The 14,350-nt window shown below is 40.1% G+C and overlaps 1 protein-coding gene across 4 annotated transcripts in view; it reads right to left on the bottom strand.

Annotated features, from left to right (window-relative positions):
* The window catches only part of scfd2 (sec1 family domain containing 2), a 101,986-nt gene that overhangs the window by 30,572 nt on the left and 57,064 nt on the right, over positions 1-14,350 (bottom strand). For all 4 annotated transcript variants that reach the window (XM_077583393.1, XM_077583395.1, XM_077583394.1 and 1 more), the window contains exon 7: positions 6,827-7,124. In XM_077583393.1, coding sequence (XP_077439519.1) covers positions 6,827-7,124 — 298 coding nt within the window. The remainder of the gene's footprint in view (positions 1-6,826; positions 7,125-14,350) is intronic.

Below are 14,350 nucleotides of genomic sequence, written 5' to 3'. Positions count from 1 at the left end.
GACATCAGCAAGGATGAGATGAAAATATTTTCACGAACTAATCCAATTGTAAATTGTAAATATAAATTAAAAAGATTCAGAATTGTCTTAAAGTGCAATAACTCAGGTTTTTCATAAATGTAAGAAAATACTTAAAATAAAACGGTATGATACAAAAAAATTGGCTTTTAAAATTAAATTTTCTTAAGAATTTATGGGAAAATTAAGACATAACATAATCGATTCATGGTTTTATGGGGGCTTAAAAAGGAAAAGCGGTAATGCACCAAGAATATTTAAAAAACGCCAAAATAAAGTCAATACGATTAGAGAACGGGGATTTTAGGTGCCAGTCCGACCTCTAATTTCAAGTCGCATACAAATCGTATAATTCAGAGGACCAGTCAAACTAAGGAAAAAACAACGTATGACTATGGAATCAAAAAAAATAAAAAAATACACAATATCAATACAAAGATAGCAAAATAAACCACACTAATCCCCCACTATTTCCTATTGGGCCAGGCCTCGGCCAACACTTGTGCAAGGCATGCATGTGTTTATTTTCTGAGGTGGGGGGGCATGAGCCGCAGACGGCCATTATCGCGGCACACGTGCACGTGCACGCCCACACGATAACACTAGCGATGACTCTCTTAGACCAAAAACGTTTCCCACGAGTAGAGGAACAGTGCTTCATTCATGCCTTCATCTCGCCACATCAGACACGGACGGAATGGAGCGTCTGGTCCGACTAGAGTTGGACGCCGCTGGACGATCGGCCCGCAAAGAGCAGAACGGTTGTTATTATCGTGTGGACTGAGATTTAGGATGAGTTATATCTAAAAAAAAAAAAGCATCCATTTGCAATGTTTCAGTCATTTATAGTATTCTTTTTGTAGCTGATCTTCTTCCATGTTGACACCGTTCTGATAAAAGTGCAGCTATGCTAGCATCTGCGCTAAATTGAATCCCAACAACCCCCTACACCCCCCCCCCCCACGCTCGAATGTTTTTGTGTCAGCCCATAATAAGCAGCGCACATGAGAACCATACACACGAAATACCCACAGAATGTCCGTCCTCCTCCGCTGCATGTAAACCAAACCATGGACACAAACCACAGAGAGAACAACCGAGTAAGTACAAACATTCGTAGTGCAAAATATGGGAGGGGAGGGGGGGGGGGGTTGTTGGCTTTTTGAGACTCTTCATCCCTTACTATCTTTTAGCTGGGCCTGCATTCCTTTAATGGGGACATTTTGATAAGACCCAACATTGCTTTTTTTTTTTTTTCTTTTACGATGTATGAAACCAAAGAGGGGGAAAAAGGGGGGTATTTGTTAGCTGATAGATGAGGGCGTGCATGCAGAACAAGGCGAGGGGGTTTAAGGGGTGGCGTTCCCGTTGGCTCAGGTCTTGATTAACACCAGGCCCCCTGACAGGAAATGACCGGGCCGACTCAGAGCGCCAGGAGAGCTTCCATCTGGTGCTGCGGAGGAGCCTTGGAGGAATTCTCCAACACGAGAATGAGATATATGCGCGAAAAGGACACTTCTGCTGTTCCAAGGCACCAAGGACACAGTTTCATTTTATTTATTTATTTTTTTAAAAAGCGATAATTTTTTGACACTATGCCTAAAGGATAGTGCAAATTCAGAGTTGCACACCTTCGGTGTAATACCACGTTGTGCCACAACATGCCCGGGCAGCATTGAGTTCTACTAGAAGAGATGCAACAAGACGAAGAAGCAGAGACCCGAAATCCTGTAACTCTCACTAATCTGCAGAAATATTGTTATTTATATATATATATATATATATATATATATATATATATATATATATGTACGTTTTTTTCCTCCGTACTTGTGTATAATACGGTGCCCTAATTTGCCAATATCTTAATTATCAGAGTGAATAATAAGAATGACTAAAGATTCAAAACATACAAATAAAGCTTAGCTGCATCCTGTAGACGCGCTATCCATTGTTTGAGGGGTCACAATCTGAACGATCTGATGCGTGTGCGGGGGGGTAGGGCCTCACGCACAAACGCGTGCGCTAATGTGTTTTCGGCCCCTTGCGTGGAGTCTATTTGCGCTCGTATGAGTGAGCGCGTGGGCCGCCGTCTGCCGTCTTCTATTTCCATTGACACGTCCCCACGGACAGACGGGACGTTTTATGAAGAGCATTTCCTGTCGTAAATAGGACGCCGAGGAATTCTAAAGCAAACACAGGCGTCAACCGCACACGAGGATCCGCAAAGCCACGACGCCTCGCTACTGCACAAACTCAGATATGACAGACAAGGTTTACTGGAGCATCATCATGCTGCATTTCTGCCAATTATTTATATATATATACTGTATATATATATTCACTAGCTTAATGCTAACACACAATGCAAAATGTCGTATGGATTTTTTGGGGCGGGGCAATGATTGAATGTCAATATCTTTATCTTGTGTTGTAATGCATTAATGCCTTTTTGAAAAATCAGCAAAACATTTTTTTTTAAAATTTGCAATTGTTTTCCCGATTATTGCTTATTTCTTTTAGAAGGGGGAATCTTTCAATGTCTAAAAAAAAACATTCAACAACAACAAAAATCAGATGTTTTTTTTTATAAAATTTTTGGGGACGGGGTGTTTGACTGTTATTACCTTTGACCTACGTTGCAATGGGTTAATGTCTAATAAATAAATAAATAAATAAATAAACAATCTGCAAAAAAAATGGCCAAAAAAACAAACAAAAACCCCACAGATTTTTGCAAAAGTTTTTGGGGATGGAATGTTTGAATGTCATTAGATTTGTCCTATGTAGTAATGTATAAAAAAAAAAAAAATTCAAATATCTGGGAAAAAATGATCGCTGATTTTTGCTATTTTTTTTGGGGGGGGGGGGGATCTTTGTTGTAATGTGTTAATGTCTAAAAAATTAAATAAAAAAACAATCAGGAGAAATTTGCAAAAAATAAAATCATCTTATTTTTTTTTTATATTGAGGCAATAATTGAACGTCATTTTCTTTGCACTATGTTGTAATGCATTAATGTCTAAAAAAAAAAAAAAAAAATCAGCAAAAACCTTATGTCATTGTTTTCAAAACAATTGCATAATACGCCTCCTTGAAAACATTGCCTGTACAGTGAAGAAGGGATTTCGGCTGGCCACACTTTCCTTCTCTTCCTATGGGAAAGCGGACATAAAGGAAGGCAACCGTGGTGGAGCCCTGACCATGAAGCTCACCACTTGGTGTTGGTGGTGGTGGTGGTGGGGGGGGGGGTGTCTCCGACAACAGCTCGCTGTGTGGTCAGAGTCTGAAGAGCTAGACGGTCTGTGATGGACCTCCCTTTTTAATTATGACCTGTGCTCCGTGTCACCAGCTTATCTGATCAAGTCAACTAGCAGGAACAAGGCTAGCGGCTGCTTTGCCAATGAGTGTGTGTGTGTGTGTTTATACAGTATGAGTGTGAGAGGAAGTGAAACAACGACCAGCAATTAAAAATAATTGAGACAAATTTCATAAACACGGTGCCTATATTTAATCAGGCGCGATCGTTGGACCGACTTGTGCTCTACTTCCTCCAGCGACAAGCCCCGGGAGACCCTTTTGGGGTGAAGAGGAGGAAGCCCCATGGTGGTGGTGGAGACAAATGAAGGAGTGCAAGCAGACATGGACAAGGAAATGAAGGAGAAGAAGAAAAATAAAGAAAAGAAGGGGAAAAAAATTGAGACGTAGGCAAAATAAAACCAAGTTCAATGCGACTTCTTTCATGTCGCTCGCTTAGGCCGTGCCAAGGCAAACACAGCGGCCTTGGGGGAGGTCCGGAGCTCTCGCCGAGACAACCCCCCAGTCTTTCTTACAACGCACACACAGAACAGGATGAATAACAAACTTAGTGTTGAATCAGCGGTAACTTTGCATCTCTTTTTTGTGCATATCAGTTATTTTCACGTTTTGCCGTTACAGTCCGCTTGCATTGGGGCCAAGCGGGGGCAGTGACCCTAAAATAGCGCTGTGTAATCAATTTCTGTATAACATCGCGCGGACCGAGGAAAAAGCTATTCAACTTTGGTGCGGCTCAAGAAACTTTTGCTGTTAAAGTCTGCTTGCATCGGGGCAAAGAGGGGCAATGACGCGCCACATCCAGCAGATGGAGCGGTGGTGACCTTGCGCCAATCGACTTCTTATCGTTTTGACCATTCCCATCTAGGGAGTGGGCATTAGTTCCCCGCACTCAAAGTCAGGCCTCATCCCACTGAGCCGCTGTCCCGGGGGTGAAGAATTAGGAAGGTTTGGCTTGGCCCGCTCACCTCCTCTCTTGCCGAGAAGGAGGAAGTTTGACGGCGCCGCAAAGACAACAAAAAACGCCACGACGGCTGACAGGAAACACATCCGCGGGGCACTGCAACGTCAGCGTGCTGACCGCAACGGCGGCATTTACAAGCAGCGTGGCGACAGCCAATCAGGATCCAGCTTATGGGAAGCCCTTTATTAGCACTTATTACATGCGCTAGTACGTCTTTTATCTTCACTTGTAAGACATTTCTAACTAGTAGAATGACAGGGGGCCACTAGTAGAACAATGGTCTCACGAGTAATCGTTTTTTTTTAATTTTATTTACAATATTCATGACCTTGGCACTCGATTATTTTAATGTTACTAGTCTAGTAGCACTAGTAGCATACAGTGAACTAGTGCACAGTCGTGCCTCACATGTAGCGCAGACTAGAGTGTACTAGTAGAAAGTCTTGCCATTAGTGATGTTTTTTCCACTACGGCATGACAGTTCTCCACAATAACTTTGGCAAACTAGTAGTAAAACTACAGTACTATTTTTAGCATTTCGATGCTATGAACTCATTCAAACCCCAAAATGTATAAATACGTTTTTTTAATACTTTGTCCTGCACTTCCAAAAAACGGATTTGTACAAAAAAATAATTATGTTAGAGCATACAGAAGGTTTTGATGCAGCTTCTGATCTGAAGAGGTCACTTAAAGCAATGGTAGTTATTACAAAAAACGGCCAGAAGGTGGCAGCAAAGCATAAGAGCGCAAGGGCCATGTTGCAACAAGCTCTTTTTGCCAATGTTTTGAACAAGTTTTGTGAATAACAACTGCTAATTGCTGCAAAACGGAAACACATCCAAATATACTGTTTTTTCCTGATAAAAAAAAAACTAACTCTAATCTTTATTTTGGTAGGTTCCTTGTTTTTATAGCAATAGAACACAATATTCTGTGGGCCTTGCAAAATTTGTCAAAATCCAGTAAAACAGCCGGGAGCGAAGGGGGTTGCTTGAGTGAAATGGCTGGATTTGTGTACTAGTATGCTAAAAGTGGCACTAGTATTGGAATCATGTTATTAGTTATTAGGCATAGCCCCTGGAGCAAAAACAAAAGCTCCAAAAACCAGCAATGTAACTGAGTAGATATCAGACGTCTTAACAGGACGCATGGCTAAAATGAGCCGGAAGTCAGCCATTTTGGGCTGATTCCAGTGCTTGTACTTTGACAAACTTCTGATAGACCATTCTGACAAATAAGCCTCAATCAGAGGCAGGGATCCTACTAACTAGACCATAGGTGTCAAACTCCGGTCCTCGAGGAGCCGGAATCCTGCAGGTTTTGGATGTTTCCCTTCTCCAACACAGCTGATACACGATCAGCTCATCAGCAAGCTCTGCATATGCCTGATAACGATCCTGCTGATTGGATTCAGCTTGTGTTGGAAGAAGGAAACCTCCAAAACCTGCAGGACTGGGGCGCCTCGAGGACCGGAGTTTGACACCTATGAACTAGACGGCACAAAATTTGATGGACATGTCTATCAAAACAGGACATGAAAGTCTGAAGAACCCTTGCCCTATGTTGAACAGGAAGTCGGTCATTTTGGGCGAGCTCCATGTGTCGTACTACGCCAAATCCCTACTATTAGCCTCATGGTGACCAGGTTTCGTACAATGTCTGCTTCTCATTTTAGGGCTTTAATTGGGGGAGGGGAGGGGGGGGGGGCGATGTCACGATCAATGTTTTTCTCCGAGACGGCCGCCCGCCTCATGTTACTACATAAAAACTCACTCGGCGTGTACAAACGCTTCAAAAAGTGAGGTCCACGCATGTGCAGACCAAAACACAGCTGGCACACCACGACGGGGTCACTTGCAATGAAGTGTTTATAACCGAGGGTCGGGGGTTTGGACGCGAGGCCCCCTCACGGAGAACAGGAAGTCGGGACAACTCGCATGGGGAGGAAAAATAAAAGAAAGAGAAATAAAGAACCCGCCTTCATTAGCGCTTTACATAGATTTGCCACCCGTGCGTCTAAGTGCAATATGAGAAGTGTGTTATTTGAGGGTGTGTGCAAAGGTGCAGGAGCAGACCACAACTAAAAGTAGCTGTAATTATAAAGCAGAGGAGTGTGTGCGATTTTGTAAGCTCAAGGTTAAAGACGCTATTATTGCACTGCGGTCGCAGACAATCCATCCATCTATATGGTCGACCTTCATATGCGCCGCCACATACCAGACTATAAATACACACACTATTGCAAGTTGAGCGAACAGGTACAACGCTCATTATTGTGCTGATTGAGGGCTTGTTGTTGCTAGGTGAAAGGTTATTATGGGGTAGAAGTACATCTTTTTGTCATTTGTGACCATGGTGTGAAAAAAGAAGAAAAAGGATGTGAAGGTCTAATGCAGCCCAGACAGTCACAGCCTGTAAAAGGCTGCTTTAAAAAATATATATAAATAAATCAATGACTGACTGTGATGTGCTGAAGAACAACCTCCCACTAAAGTCAATGACGACTCATGTATTTCGTAAATGTACCTGTGAGTTTTTGCAGCAAGGGGCTGAGTTTGGTCTCCCTGGTAATGGCCAATGTGAGCGCAGCAATCAGCTCCCTCTCTAGCTTCTCCACCTCCGCCCTTAGCCGGGTGTCCTCCCGCTCCGCCGGCTGGGCCTCGTCGGCCAACGAGTACAAGTACACCAGCAAAAGGATCAGCTCGTCGGGGCCGCACTCGTCCTGCGCGAAGCCACCGCCGTCGTCGTCGTCCTGGCCTGCGCGAGGCTTCATCAAGGGCAGCATCTGACTCAGGACGGAAGGGAAGTCGGCATCTCCGAGAGCCTGATATGCAAGCAAACATACGTGGGAAGGGTATGACGAAGCGATACTGTGAAAACACCAAAGTCTTTTTTATGCATCTGAATATTATTTTTTGCAGCTGTATGAATAGTCATGATAATACTTAAATATGCAGTACATGTCAAAATATTGGGAACACTTGCAAAATTAAACCAAAGCAAGAATGCTTGAAAATATTATATAAAAAAAATATATAACATATTAGAAAAAACAGCAGCACAATATTTGAAGAAAAATATATAGACAAATTTAATCAAAATATTAGACGCAACAATATTGAAAGATACACAAATATTTGGGAAAACTAGAAATATTTGCACAAAAAATATAAATGCTAGAAAAAAAGGAAATACTAAATTTTAAACAAAACTACAATAATATTGTATTAAAAATGGACCAAAAAATATTGAATGACAACAATAATTGATGAAAAGAACACAATATTAGAAAAATATTAGAGAAAAATATTTTAAGAGTGATTTGGTTGAAAATAGAAAAATGGCTAAAAAAAGATTTTAAAAATTACTAGTGGTATCAGAAAAGAAAAATCATGTGAAATATAAGAGTGAAATATATTTTGACAAAATCATTTTATAATAATATGTAAAAAAAAAAATATATATATATATATATATATTAGAAATTAAGCTGAAAATAGAACAGTATTAGAAAAAATATTAGGGTGAGAATGAAAAAATATAAATATTTGTTAAAAATAAATAAATAAAAGGGATAAAAAAAAAATTGGATGATAAATACACAAATATTCAAATATATGACATATTCATATATCTCATTCCATTTAACCATAACAAATTCATTCATGTTCTAAGCAACAAGGCACTTTAGGCTTACACTTTATGTCCATAAAAACACTTTTTTTTTTTTTAACCAAACAGGTAAAAAGCAGCAAGGTAACTTTTTTTGTGGTGGAGATTCACTGAATGCAAACAATAGGCCTTAACCCTAAAGGCCACACCATTCTTCAATGTCAGCGAACCATTGCATATTCAGGGCAAAAATAGTGTGTCAAGCCACTGACACCATTCACATCCATTGTGTTGCTTGGCAGAGCGGCCTAACAACGTCCACCCTGCGCCAACATTTCAGGGCAGCGTTTCAGACCAGTGACCTGATTTTGGGGGCCAGAACTATAACTGGTCCCAGTCCGTCCCTCACATGTGCAGCTGCAGCCCGACATGGCGTACTGTCGATTGGCAGACTGTTTAAAACAGGCTGGGTGCTCGCACAACAGTCATGAGCTCATAGGAATGGGAACACAAAAGGGCGGGGATCGACTAAGCTGACTGATGAACAGCGTGAACGAGGGAAGGAAAGAGTTGGTAGTGACCAGCTTTTTGATTTGATCTCTTTTGCGTATATGAGTCTTTTGTTTACAAAATGCTGATCGCTTGTGATCAAAAGACAGAATGTTTGATGTGTTTTTTTAAAAATTACATTCAGGGTTGATTTTCAGTTGGAGCCAGTGTTGATAAGCTTTTTGGCTCTTTAGCTATCTTGCTTGTCAATGCCGAATAAAAAGTAGAAGGTTGAATTTATGTTATTTTTTAATGCTTTACATGATATCCGTTGCTGATCCTCAGCTCGAGCCAGTATTGACCAACTTTTCGTAAACCAGGAACTGGCTTTCGAGCTTGTTGTTTGTGAATTGTAATAAAAAAAAGTAATGTGCTTTATTTGTATTGCGTATTTATATTTTGGAGTGTTGTATTTGTTATGTTTGAAAGTTTACTTGATCCTCTGCCACCGTCCGTATCAACCAGATTTTTGTAAACAAAGAGCATGCCAGCTTGCCTGCTTGTCACTTCTTATCAAAAGGTAGTCCCACGTGCGTTATATTTTAACATTTTTAAGGACACTTGTGATGAATCCTCAGTCGGAGTTGGCATCGACCAGTTTTTTGTAAACAAAGGACTAAGCTAGCTAGCTTGTTTGCCAACTGTGATCAAAATGTAAAGTGTTTTGCATTATCTAATATTTTCCATTGAAATTGTGGCTGATCCTCAGCAAGCAAAGGACTAGCTTACTAGCTTGTTTGTCAATTGTAATGAAAAGGTAACATATTTTTTCTGCCCTATGCAATAATATTTTCCACGAAAATTTTGGTTGATCCTCAAAGAGAGCCTGTACAAACTAGCTTTTTGTAAACAAAAGACACTGCTTATTTGGATCTTCTGCAACTGGCTTGTTTTTTAAACAACCTTTTACTCATACTTTGTACTGATACTTGCATGACAGTTAAGACTGTTAAAATTAAATTTCAAGTACCACCGCCGTGAGATAATACAGTATTTACAAGACAATGCGTTTGTTTTGAAAGGATGTACAGTATTTCATTTCTAATGCGAGCGAGCGGCTTTGCGAGAGTTCGGGGCGCAGTGGTGGTCCTGCCGTGGGGGGGAGGGATCCAGTATCTGACCCAGAAGAAATGCGCTCTGAGCCAAAGAGGAAAGAGGCAGGCCAAAACCTGACTGAATGACTGACCCTCGTGAAGAGAAGTCACATGACTGCAATTTGAACTAGCCAACTCATCCTTTCCAAGGTAATCGCACCACATCGCAACATGCCGTAGCAAAGGTTGGGGAGTTTCCAGTGAGTCAGTCAGTGAAAAAAAAAATGCTATGAAATGCTACAATAGTCCAAAAAACATTATCTTACCCTACACATGATGAGACTTGGACACATTTCGCAAGACTTCATTTAAGAAAAAAAAAAAAGGTTTTTTTTGATGGCGACAGTGGAGTGAAGAGCAGGAAGAGGAGCTGTGCGAGGAATCTTCCGGCACGATTCGTCAGCCGACACTCCGAGCTCCATCCAAAGTGCTACTTCCTGAATCCTCCAAATATTTAATATGTGCTCCACATTTGACATATCGCCCCGTTCGAGTTCATAACGACTCAACATGTGCTCCACGACGAAAAGCTGTACAAAGGTTACAGCTTATTCTTCCTCTTGCTAGCATGCAAGCAGCCCATAGTCACTTTTGAATAGCCAAGCTATAGCTAAGGACAGTTTTGAGGTTTTCAATGAAAATCCAATATATCAATATATCTGGAAATAAGAGGGAATTTGTCAATTTACTCTTTATTTATACAACTAAATCGACTTTTGTTATCCAACGAAAATAAATATCACTAGATTGTACAGTGTGTCCATAAAGTCCCTTTACCATTTAAAAAAATTATTAAAAATGCAATTGATTAGATATTTTATTCAGATTTGTTCTATTGTATTCAGTGTTTAAATTAAAAAAAAAACACAGTGTTTATCATTACTGACCTTAAGCAAAGGATTACTGATGCCATTGCCACAATTGATGAGGCTATGCTACAGCGAACATGGCAAGAAATGGAGTACCGTCTTGATGTGCTTCGTGCAACTAATGGTGCCCATGTAGAAGTGTATTAAAAGAGGTAAAAAAAAATTTTAATAAACGCTGAATACAGTAGAACAAATCTAAATAAAATATCTAATCAATTGCATTTTTAATAAATTATTGAAATGGTAAAGAGACTTTATGGACACCCTGTATATTACCTCTTTGACTGCCAAAAACGTTAAATAACGTTTAGTAAAATCCTATGGAGGAATGCCAAAGACGTGAAAAGACGTTTGTTTCAAAACAGAGGTGAAACTAACCATTTTCTATTGTTGATTACTCAAAAATGGAATAAGGTAGAAACAAACTTTTTTTTCTGATGAAAGATGAGAGTCCAATCTTTCATTTGGTAGTATGTGTGTTTCCATAATCCAAACACATAATTTTCTATGGACCTTGAAAGATCAGTCAAAATGCTTAAAATCGGCTGGCACTGGGGACAACCCGTTTCTGAAAACGTCTGGCAGTCAAAGAGTTACCATACATTTGTTGTCAATATCACTATCATCTGAAACCGTCCAAAAATGAGCAAAAAAAAGAAAAGAAAAAAGAAGGCATATTTCTTCAAACTAAACAAACAGAGCACTCTATTTCTCTCATTTTGTCCATCACCCTCATTGTGACATCTGTTGCATGTGCACTTTGTACCGTGCCATGTTTGCGAACACGGGCCATGACTGGCTCTCCTCAGCAGCTCTATAAAAGCTGCTGTCAGCGGGCCTGCCGTGATGGCGCCACGACAGGAAATGGCGGCCTTAGGTAGAGAGAAGCCAGCTTGAAATCCAGAGAAGCCGACCTCAGTCCTTCCAGGACTAAAGCAAAAATCAACACACACACGAAGGTGTTGAGACAGTGGTGCTCGGCTAGCCATGATACTTTGGATAGCACAAGTGGGGCTTTCAGAAATGGTTTGATTTATGACGTTGGGTGTTCGGCTTGCCAGTATTGCAGATGATACACCAGGAAGACAAAAGTATTGGAACAGATGGCCATAACAGGAGGTGACATTGGACACTGGGAACACAAAAGGGCTCAAGGTGGATCCTCATAACTAACTATCATCAAATTATGATGGCATGTGCCGCCCACATCAGGTGCCAAAATGGCGACCAGTTTCAACTCTTCAGCCCGCCCAAACCCAATCTTCTAGGTCAAAGTAATTAACCCAACCTTGGGTGAAAGTAACCATAACTGCTCAGAAGCCACAGCTACCCAGATTTACAGTATACATTAATATATATATATATATATATATATATATATATATAAATGCATAAATATATATATATATATATATATAAATGCATAAATATATATATATATATATATAAATGCATAAATATATATATATATATATATATATATATATATATATATATATATTTTTTTTTTTTAGTATGCATTTTTAAAATAAGTTTTCAAAAAGGAGAAAACAATGACTATAATTGCTTGAATTGAGTCTTTTTTTTGTGTTTTTTTTCCCAGTGTAGTTATTTTAATGCCCTCACATGTGGGAAAGGAGAGCCATAGTTGCTTCACTGAATACCAGGAGACCAATTAAAATACAAACTATACTCAGGAGGGAGCTACTGTTGTCCACAGCACATGTCCAGAAACTCACATGCGGACGTCACACGCCACCCCAACAGGCCCCGCCTCTTAAAGGCACATGCATATACACAGAGGGCGCAATTTTAAATATACATTATGTGCTTGAATTTTCTTCAAATGTTCAAATGTGTTTAGAAATGTTTCCTTTTTTTATGTTAATGTACATGTGTGTGTTTAAAGAACGCGGATGGAGTAAAAATGTGAAAATGTTTTTATGTGGTTTTGCGGCTCTGGAACATGGATTACTTAAAATGATTAAATTACTTAAACTTGAATATATCCAAAACATTAAGTAAAAAAACAACGACAATATACAGTATTTTAAGTGCAATTAATGCATAGCTACTGCCTCATTGTCGTAGTAAGAGAAAATACCTAAGATTATAAATTCAACTTGCTATGTTTGAATGGGACCATTATGTGCAATTATAGAATAGCCATCAAATCAAAGTTAAAACTGGGGCTTGCAAATATTCAAACACAGACATCAAATTAAAATAACAAATTGTGAATGTCCAAAGTTTCTTTGTTTCAGAGAATTTACATAGCTAGCTCACTGGCTCCTTGCACAACACACACACATACGGCCCTCACCACATAGGATTCTGGTTTAAATCTGCGCGCGACTGATTGACCGATCACCGTTTAGCCGTTGTTACCATCCCGGGATCCATCAAGGCTCAGAGTGGCCCAATCACAGAGGCGGGCAAGGATCAGCAAAAAAGCTCCCCTCAAACAGGAAACCAGCTCCAGATGCAACCCCTGGAGGAAGGTAAGCGTCTCACATGCAGCGCTAACCAGAAGCAGGCCTCGCTGGCCGCATTCACAATGAACCTTTTTTTGGGTGCGGTGACTGGCGAGGGGGGGAGGGGCAGTTTGAGGAAGGTGGCTCGGTTGGTTCAGCTTGACCGTCCGTCAACGCCAAAATGCTAAATTGCATTCTTTGACAAGCACGCTGTGAAGCGCAAATATGTAATCATATCCGCCAATCTGGAAGCCATACATGAGACCTCGAGAGACGGGTCATAAATCTCCATGTCAGACTCAATCGTGAACAGCAGGGCTGCTGTTTTTTTCGACAAACAAATGTGTCCTCACCCTGACACATGACATGAGAGTCATGGTCATCAGCAGTGGTGGCAAAAGTACTCACACTCTGTACTTAAGTAGAAGTACAAATACCGGTACTTGTGAGTAAAAAAGTACTGGAAAAAGTATTGATTCAACTCCTGTACTTAAGTAAAAGTAAAAAAAAAAAAAAAAGTGCTCTCACTGACTCTGAAATGTACTTAAGTAGGCAAAACTGAATTTTTACTTTCAACTAGAAAAAGTGGGAATGCTGAAAGCTGAATGCTAATAAAAGCTGAATGCTAATAAAAGCTGAATGCATGTGGAATGCTTGTAAAATGCTTATAAAGTAAATTGAAAGATAAGTTACGTAAACATGACTAATTATTAATTGTAGTTGGATGATAAATAAAAAAAAAAGGAAAGAAAACTGCATTAACGCTAAGGAGCTTCAAGCGGAAATTGATTCCCGCGACTTCCTGATTACTGGACAATTCACTTTGCCAACTGCGCCACTGGGCAGTCTCAGAGAGCTGGTAATGATGATCAGTTGTATGGATGGAAGTGGGCGTGGAAAAGTGGTACTTTATATTTAACGTTAAATTGTGTCAATATTGTACGTGATGTGGAATCAGACGATATATACCCACGATGGTGTGAATTTTTGAAGCAAGTTGAAATTTGAATGGTGTAAATCGGAAGAATTATGTGGGAGTTATTGCGTGGCAAAAAAATTGTGGAGGATAAAAATCACAATAACATATGTGGGCTTTCAGCATTCCCACAATTAATGAGGTGCTGCATCGAAATTGCAGTGACCAGTATAAGAGTGTGAGAGCGATAAAACAAAATTCAACACATCTGCTCCCCAATCACACTACACCAAAGCGGGAAAATGGATAATTAGGCCCAATTCGGACATTTTCACACTCACTTACTTTTGTTGCCTTCAGTTTAGACCAGTGGTTCTTAACCTAGTTGGAAGTACTGAACACCACCAGTTTCCTATGCACAGCCCCTGAACCCTTCTTTATTAAAAAAATCTAATCAAATCAAATCTATAAATAGAGGAGTTAAAAATACACCGCTGTTCCCTTAAAATGGATCCCATGAGTAGCAGATACAATGA

The sequence above is a fragment of the Vanacampus margaritifer genome, chromosome 13 (assembly GCF_051991255.1).
Source record: "Vanacampus margaritifer isolate UIUO_Vmar chromosome 13, RoL_Vmar_1.0, whole genome shotgun sequence".
Taxonomy (NCBI): Eukaryota; Metazoa; Chordata; class Actinopteri; order Syngnathiformes; family Syngnathidae; genus Vanacampus; species Vanacampus margaritifer.
This window is presented reverse-complemented; position numbering and strand designations above follow the sequence as displayed.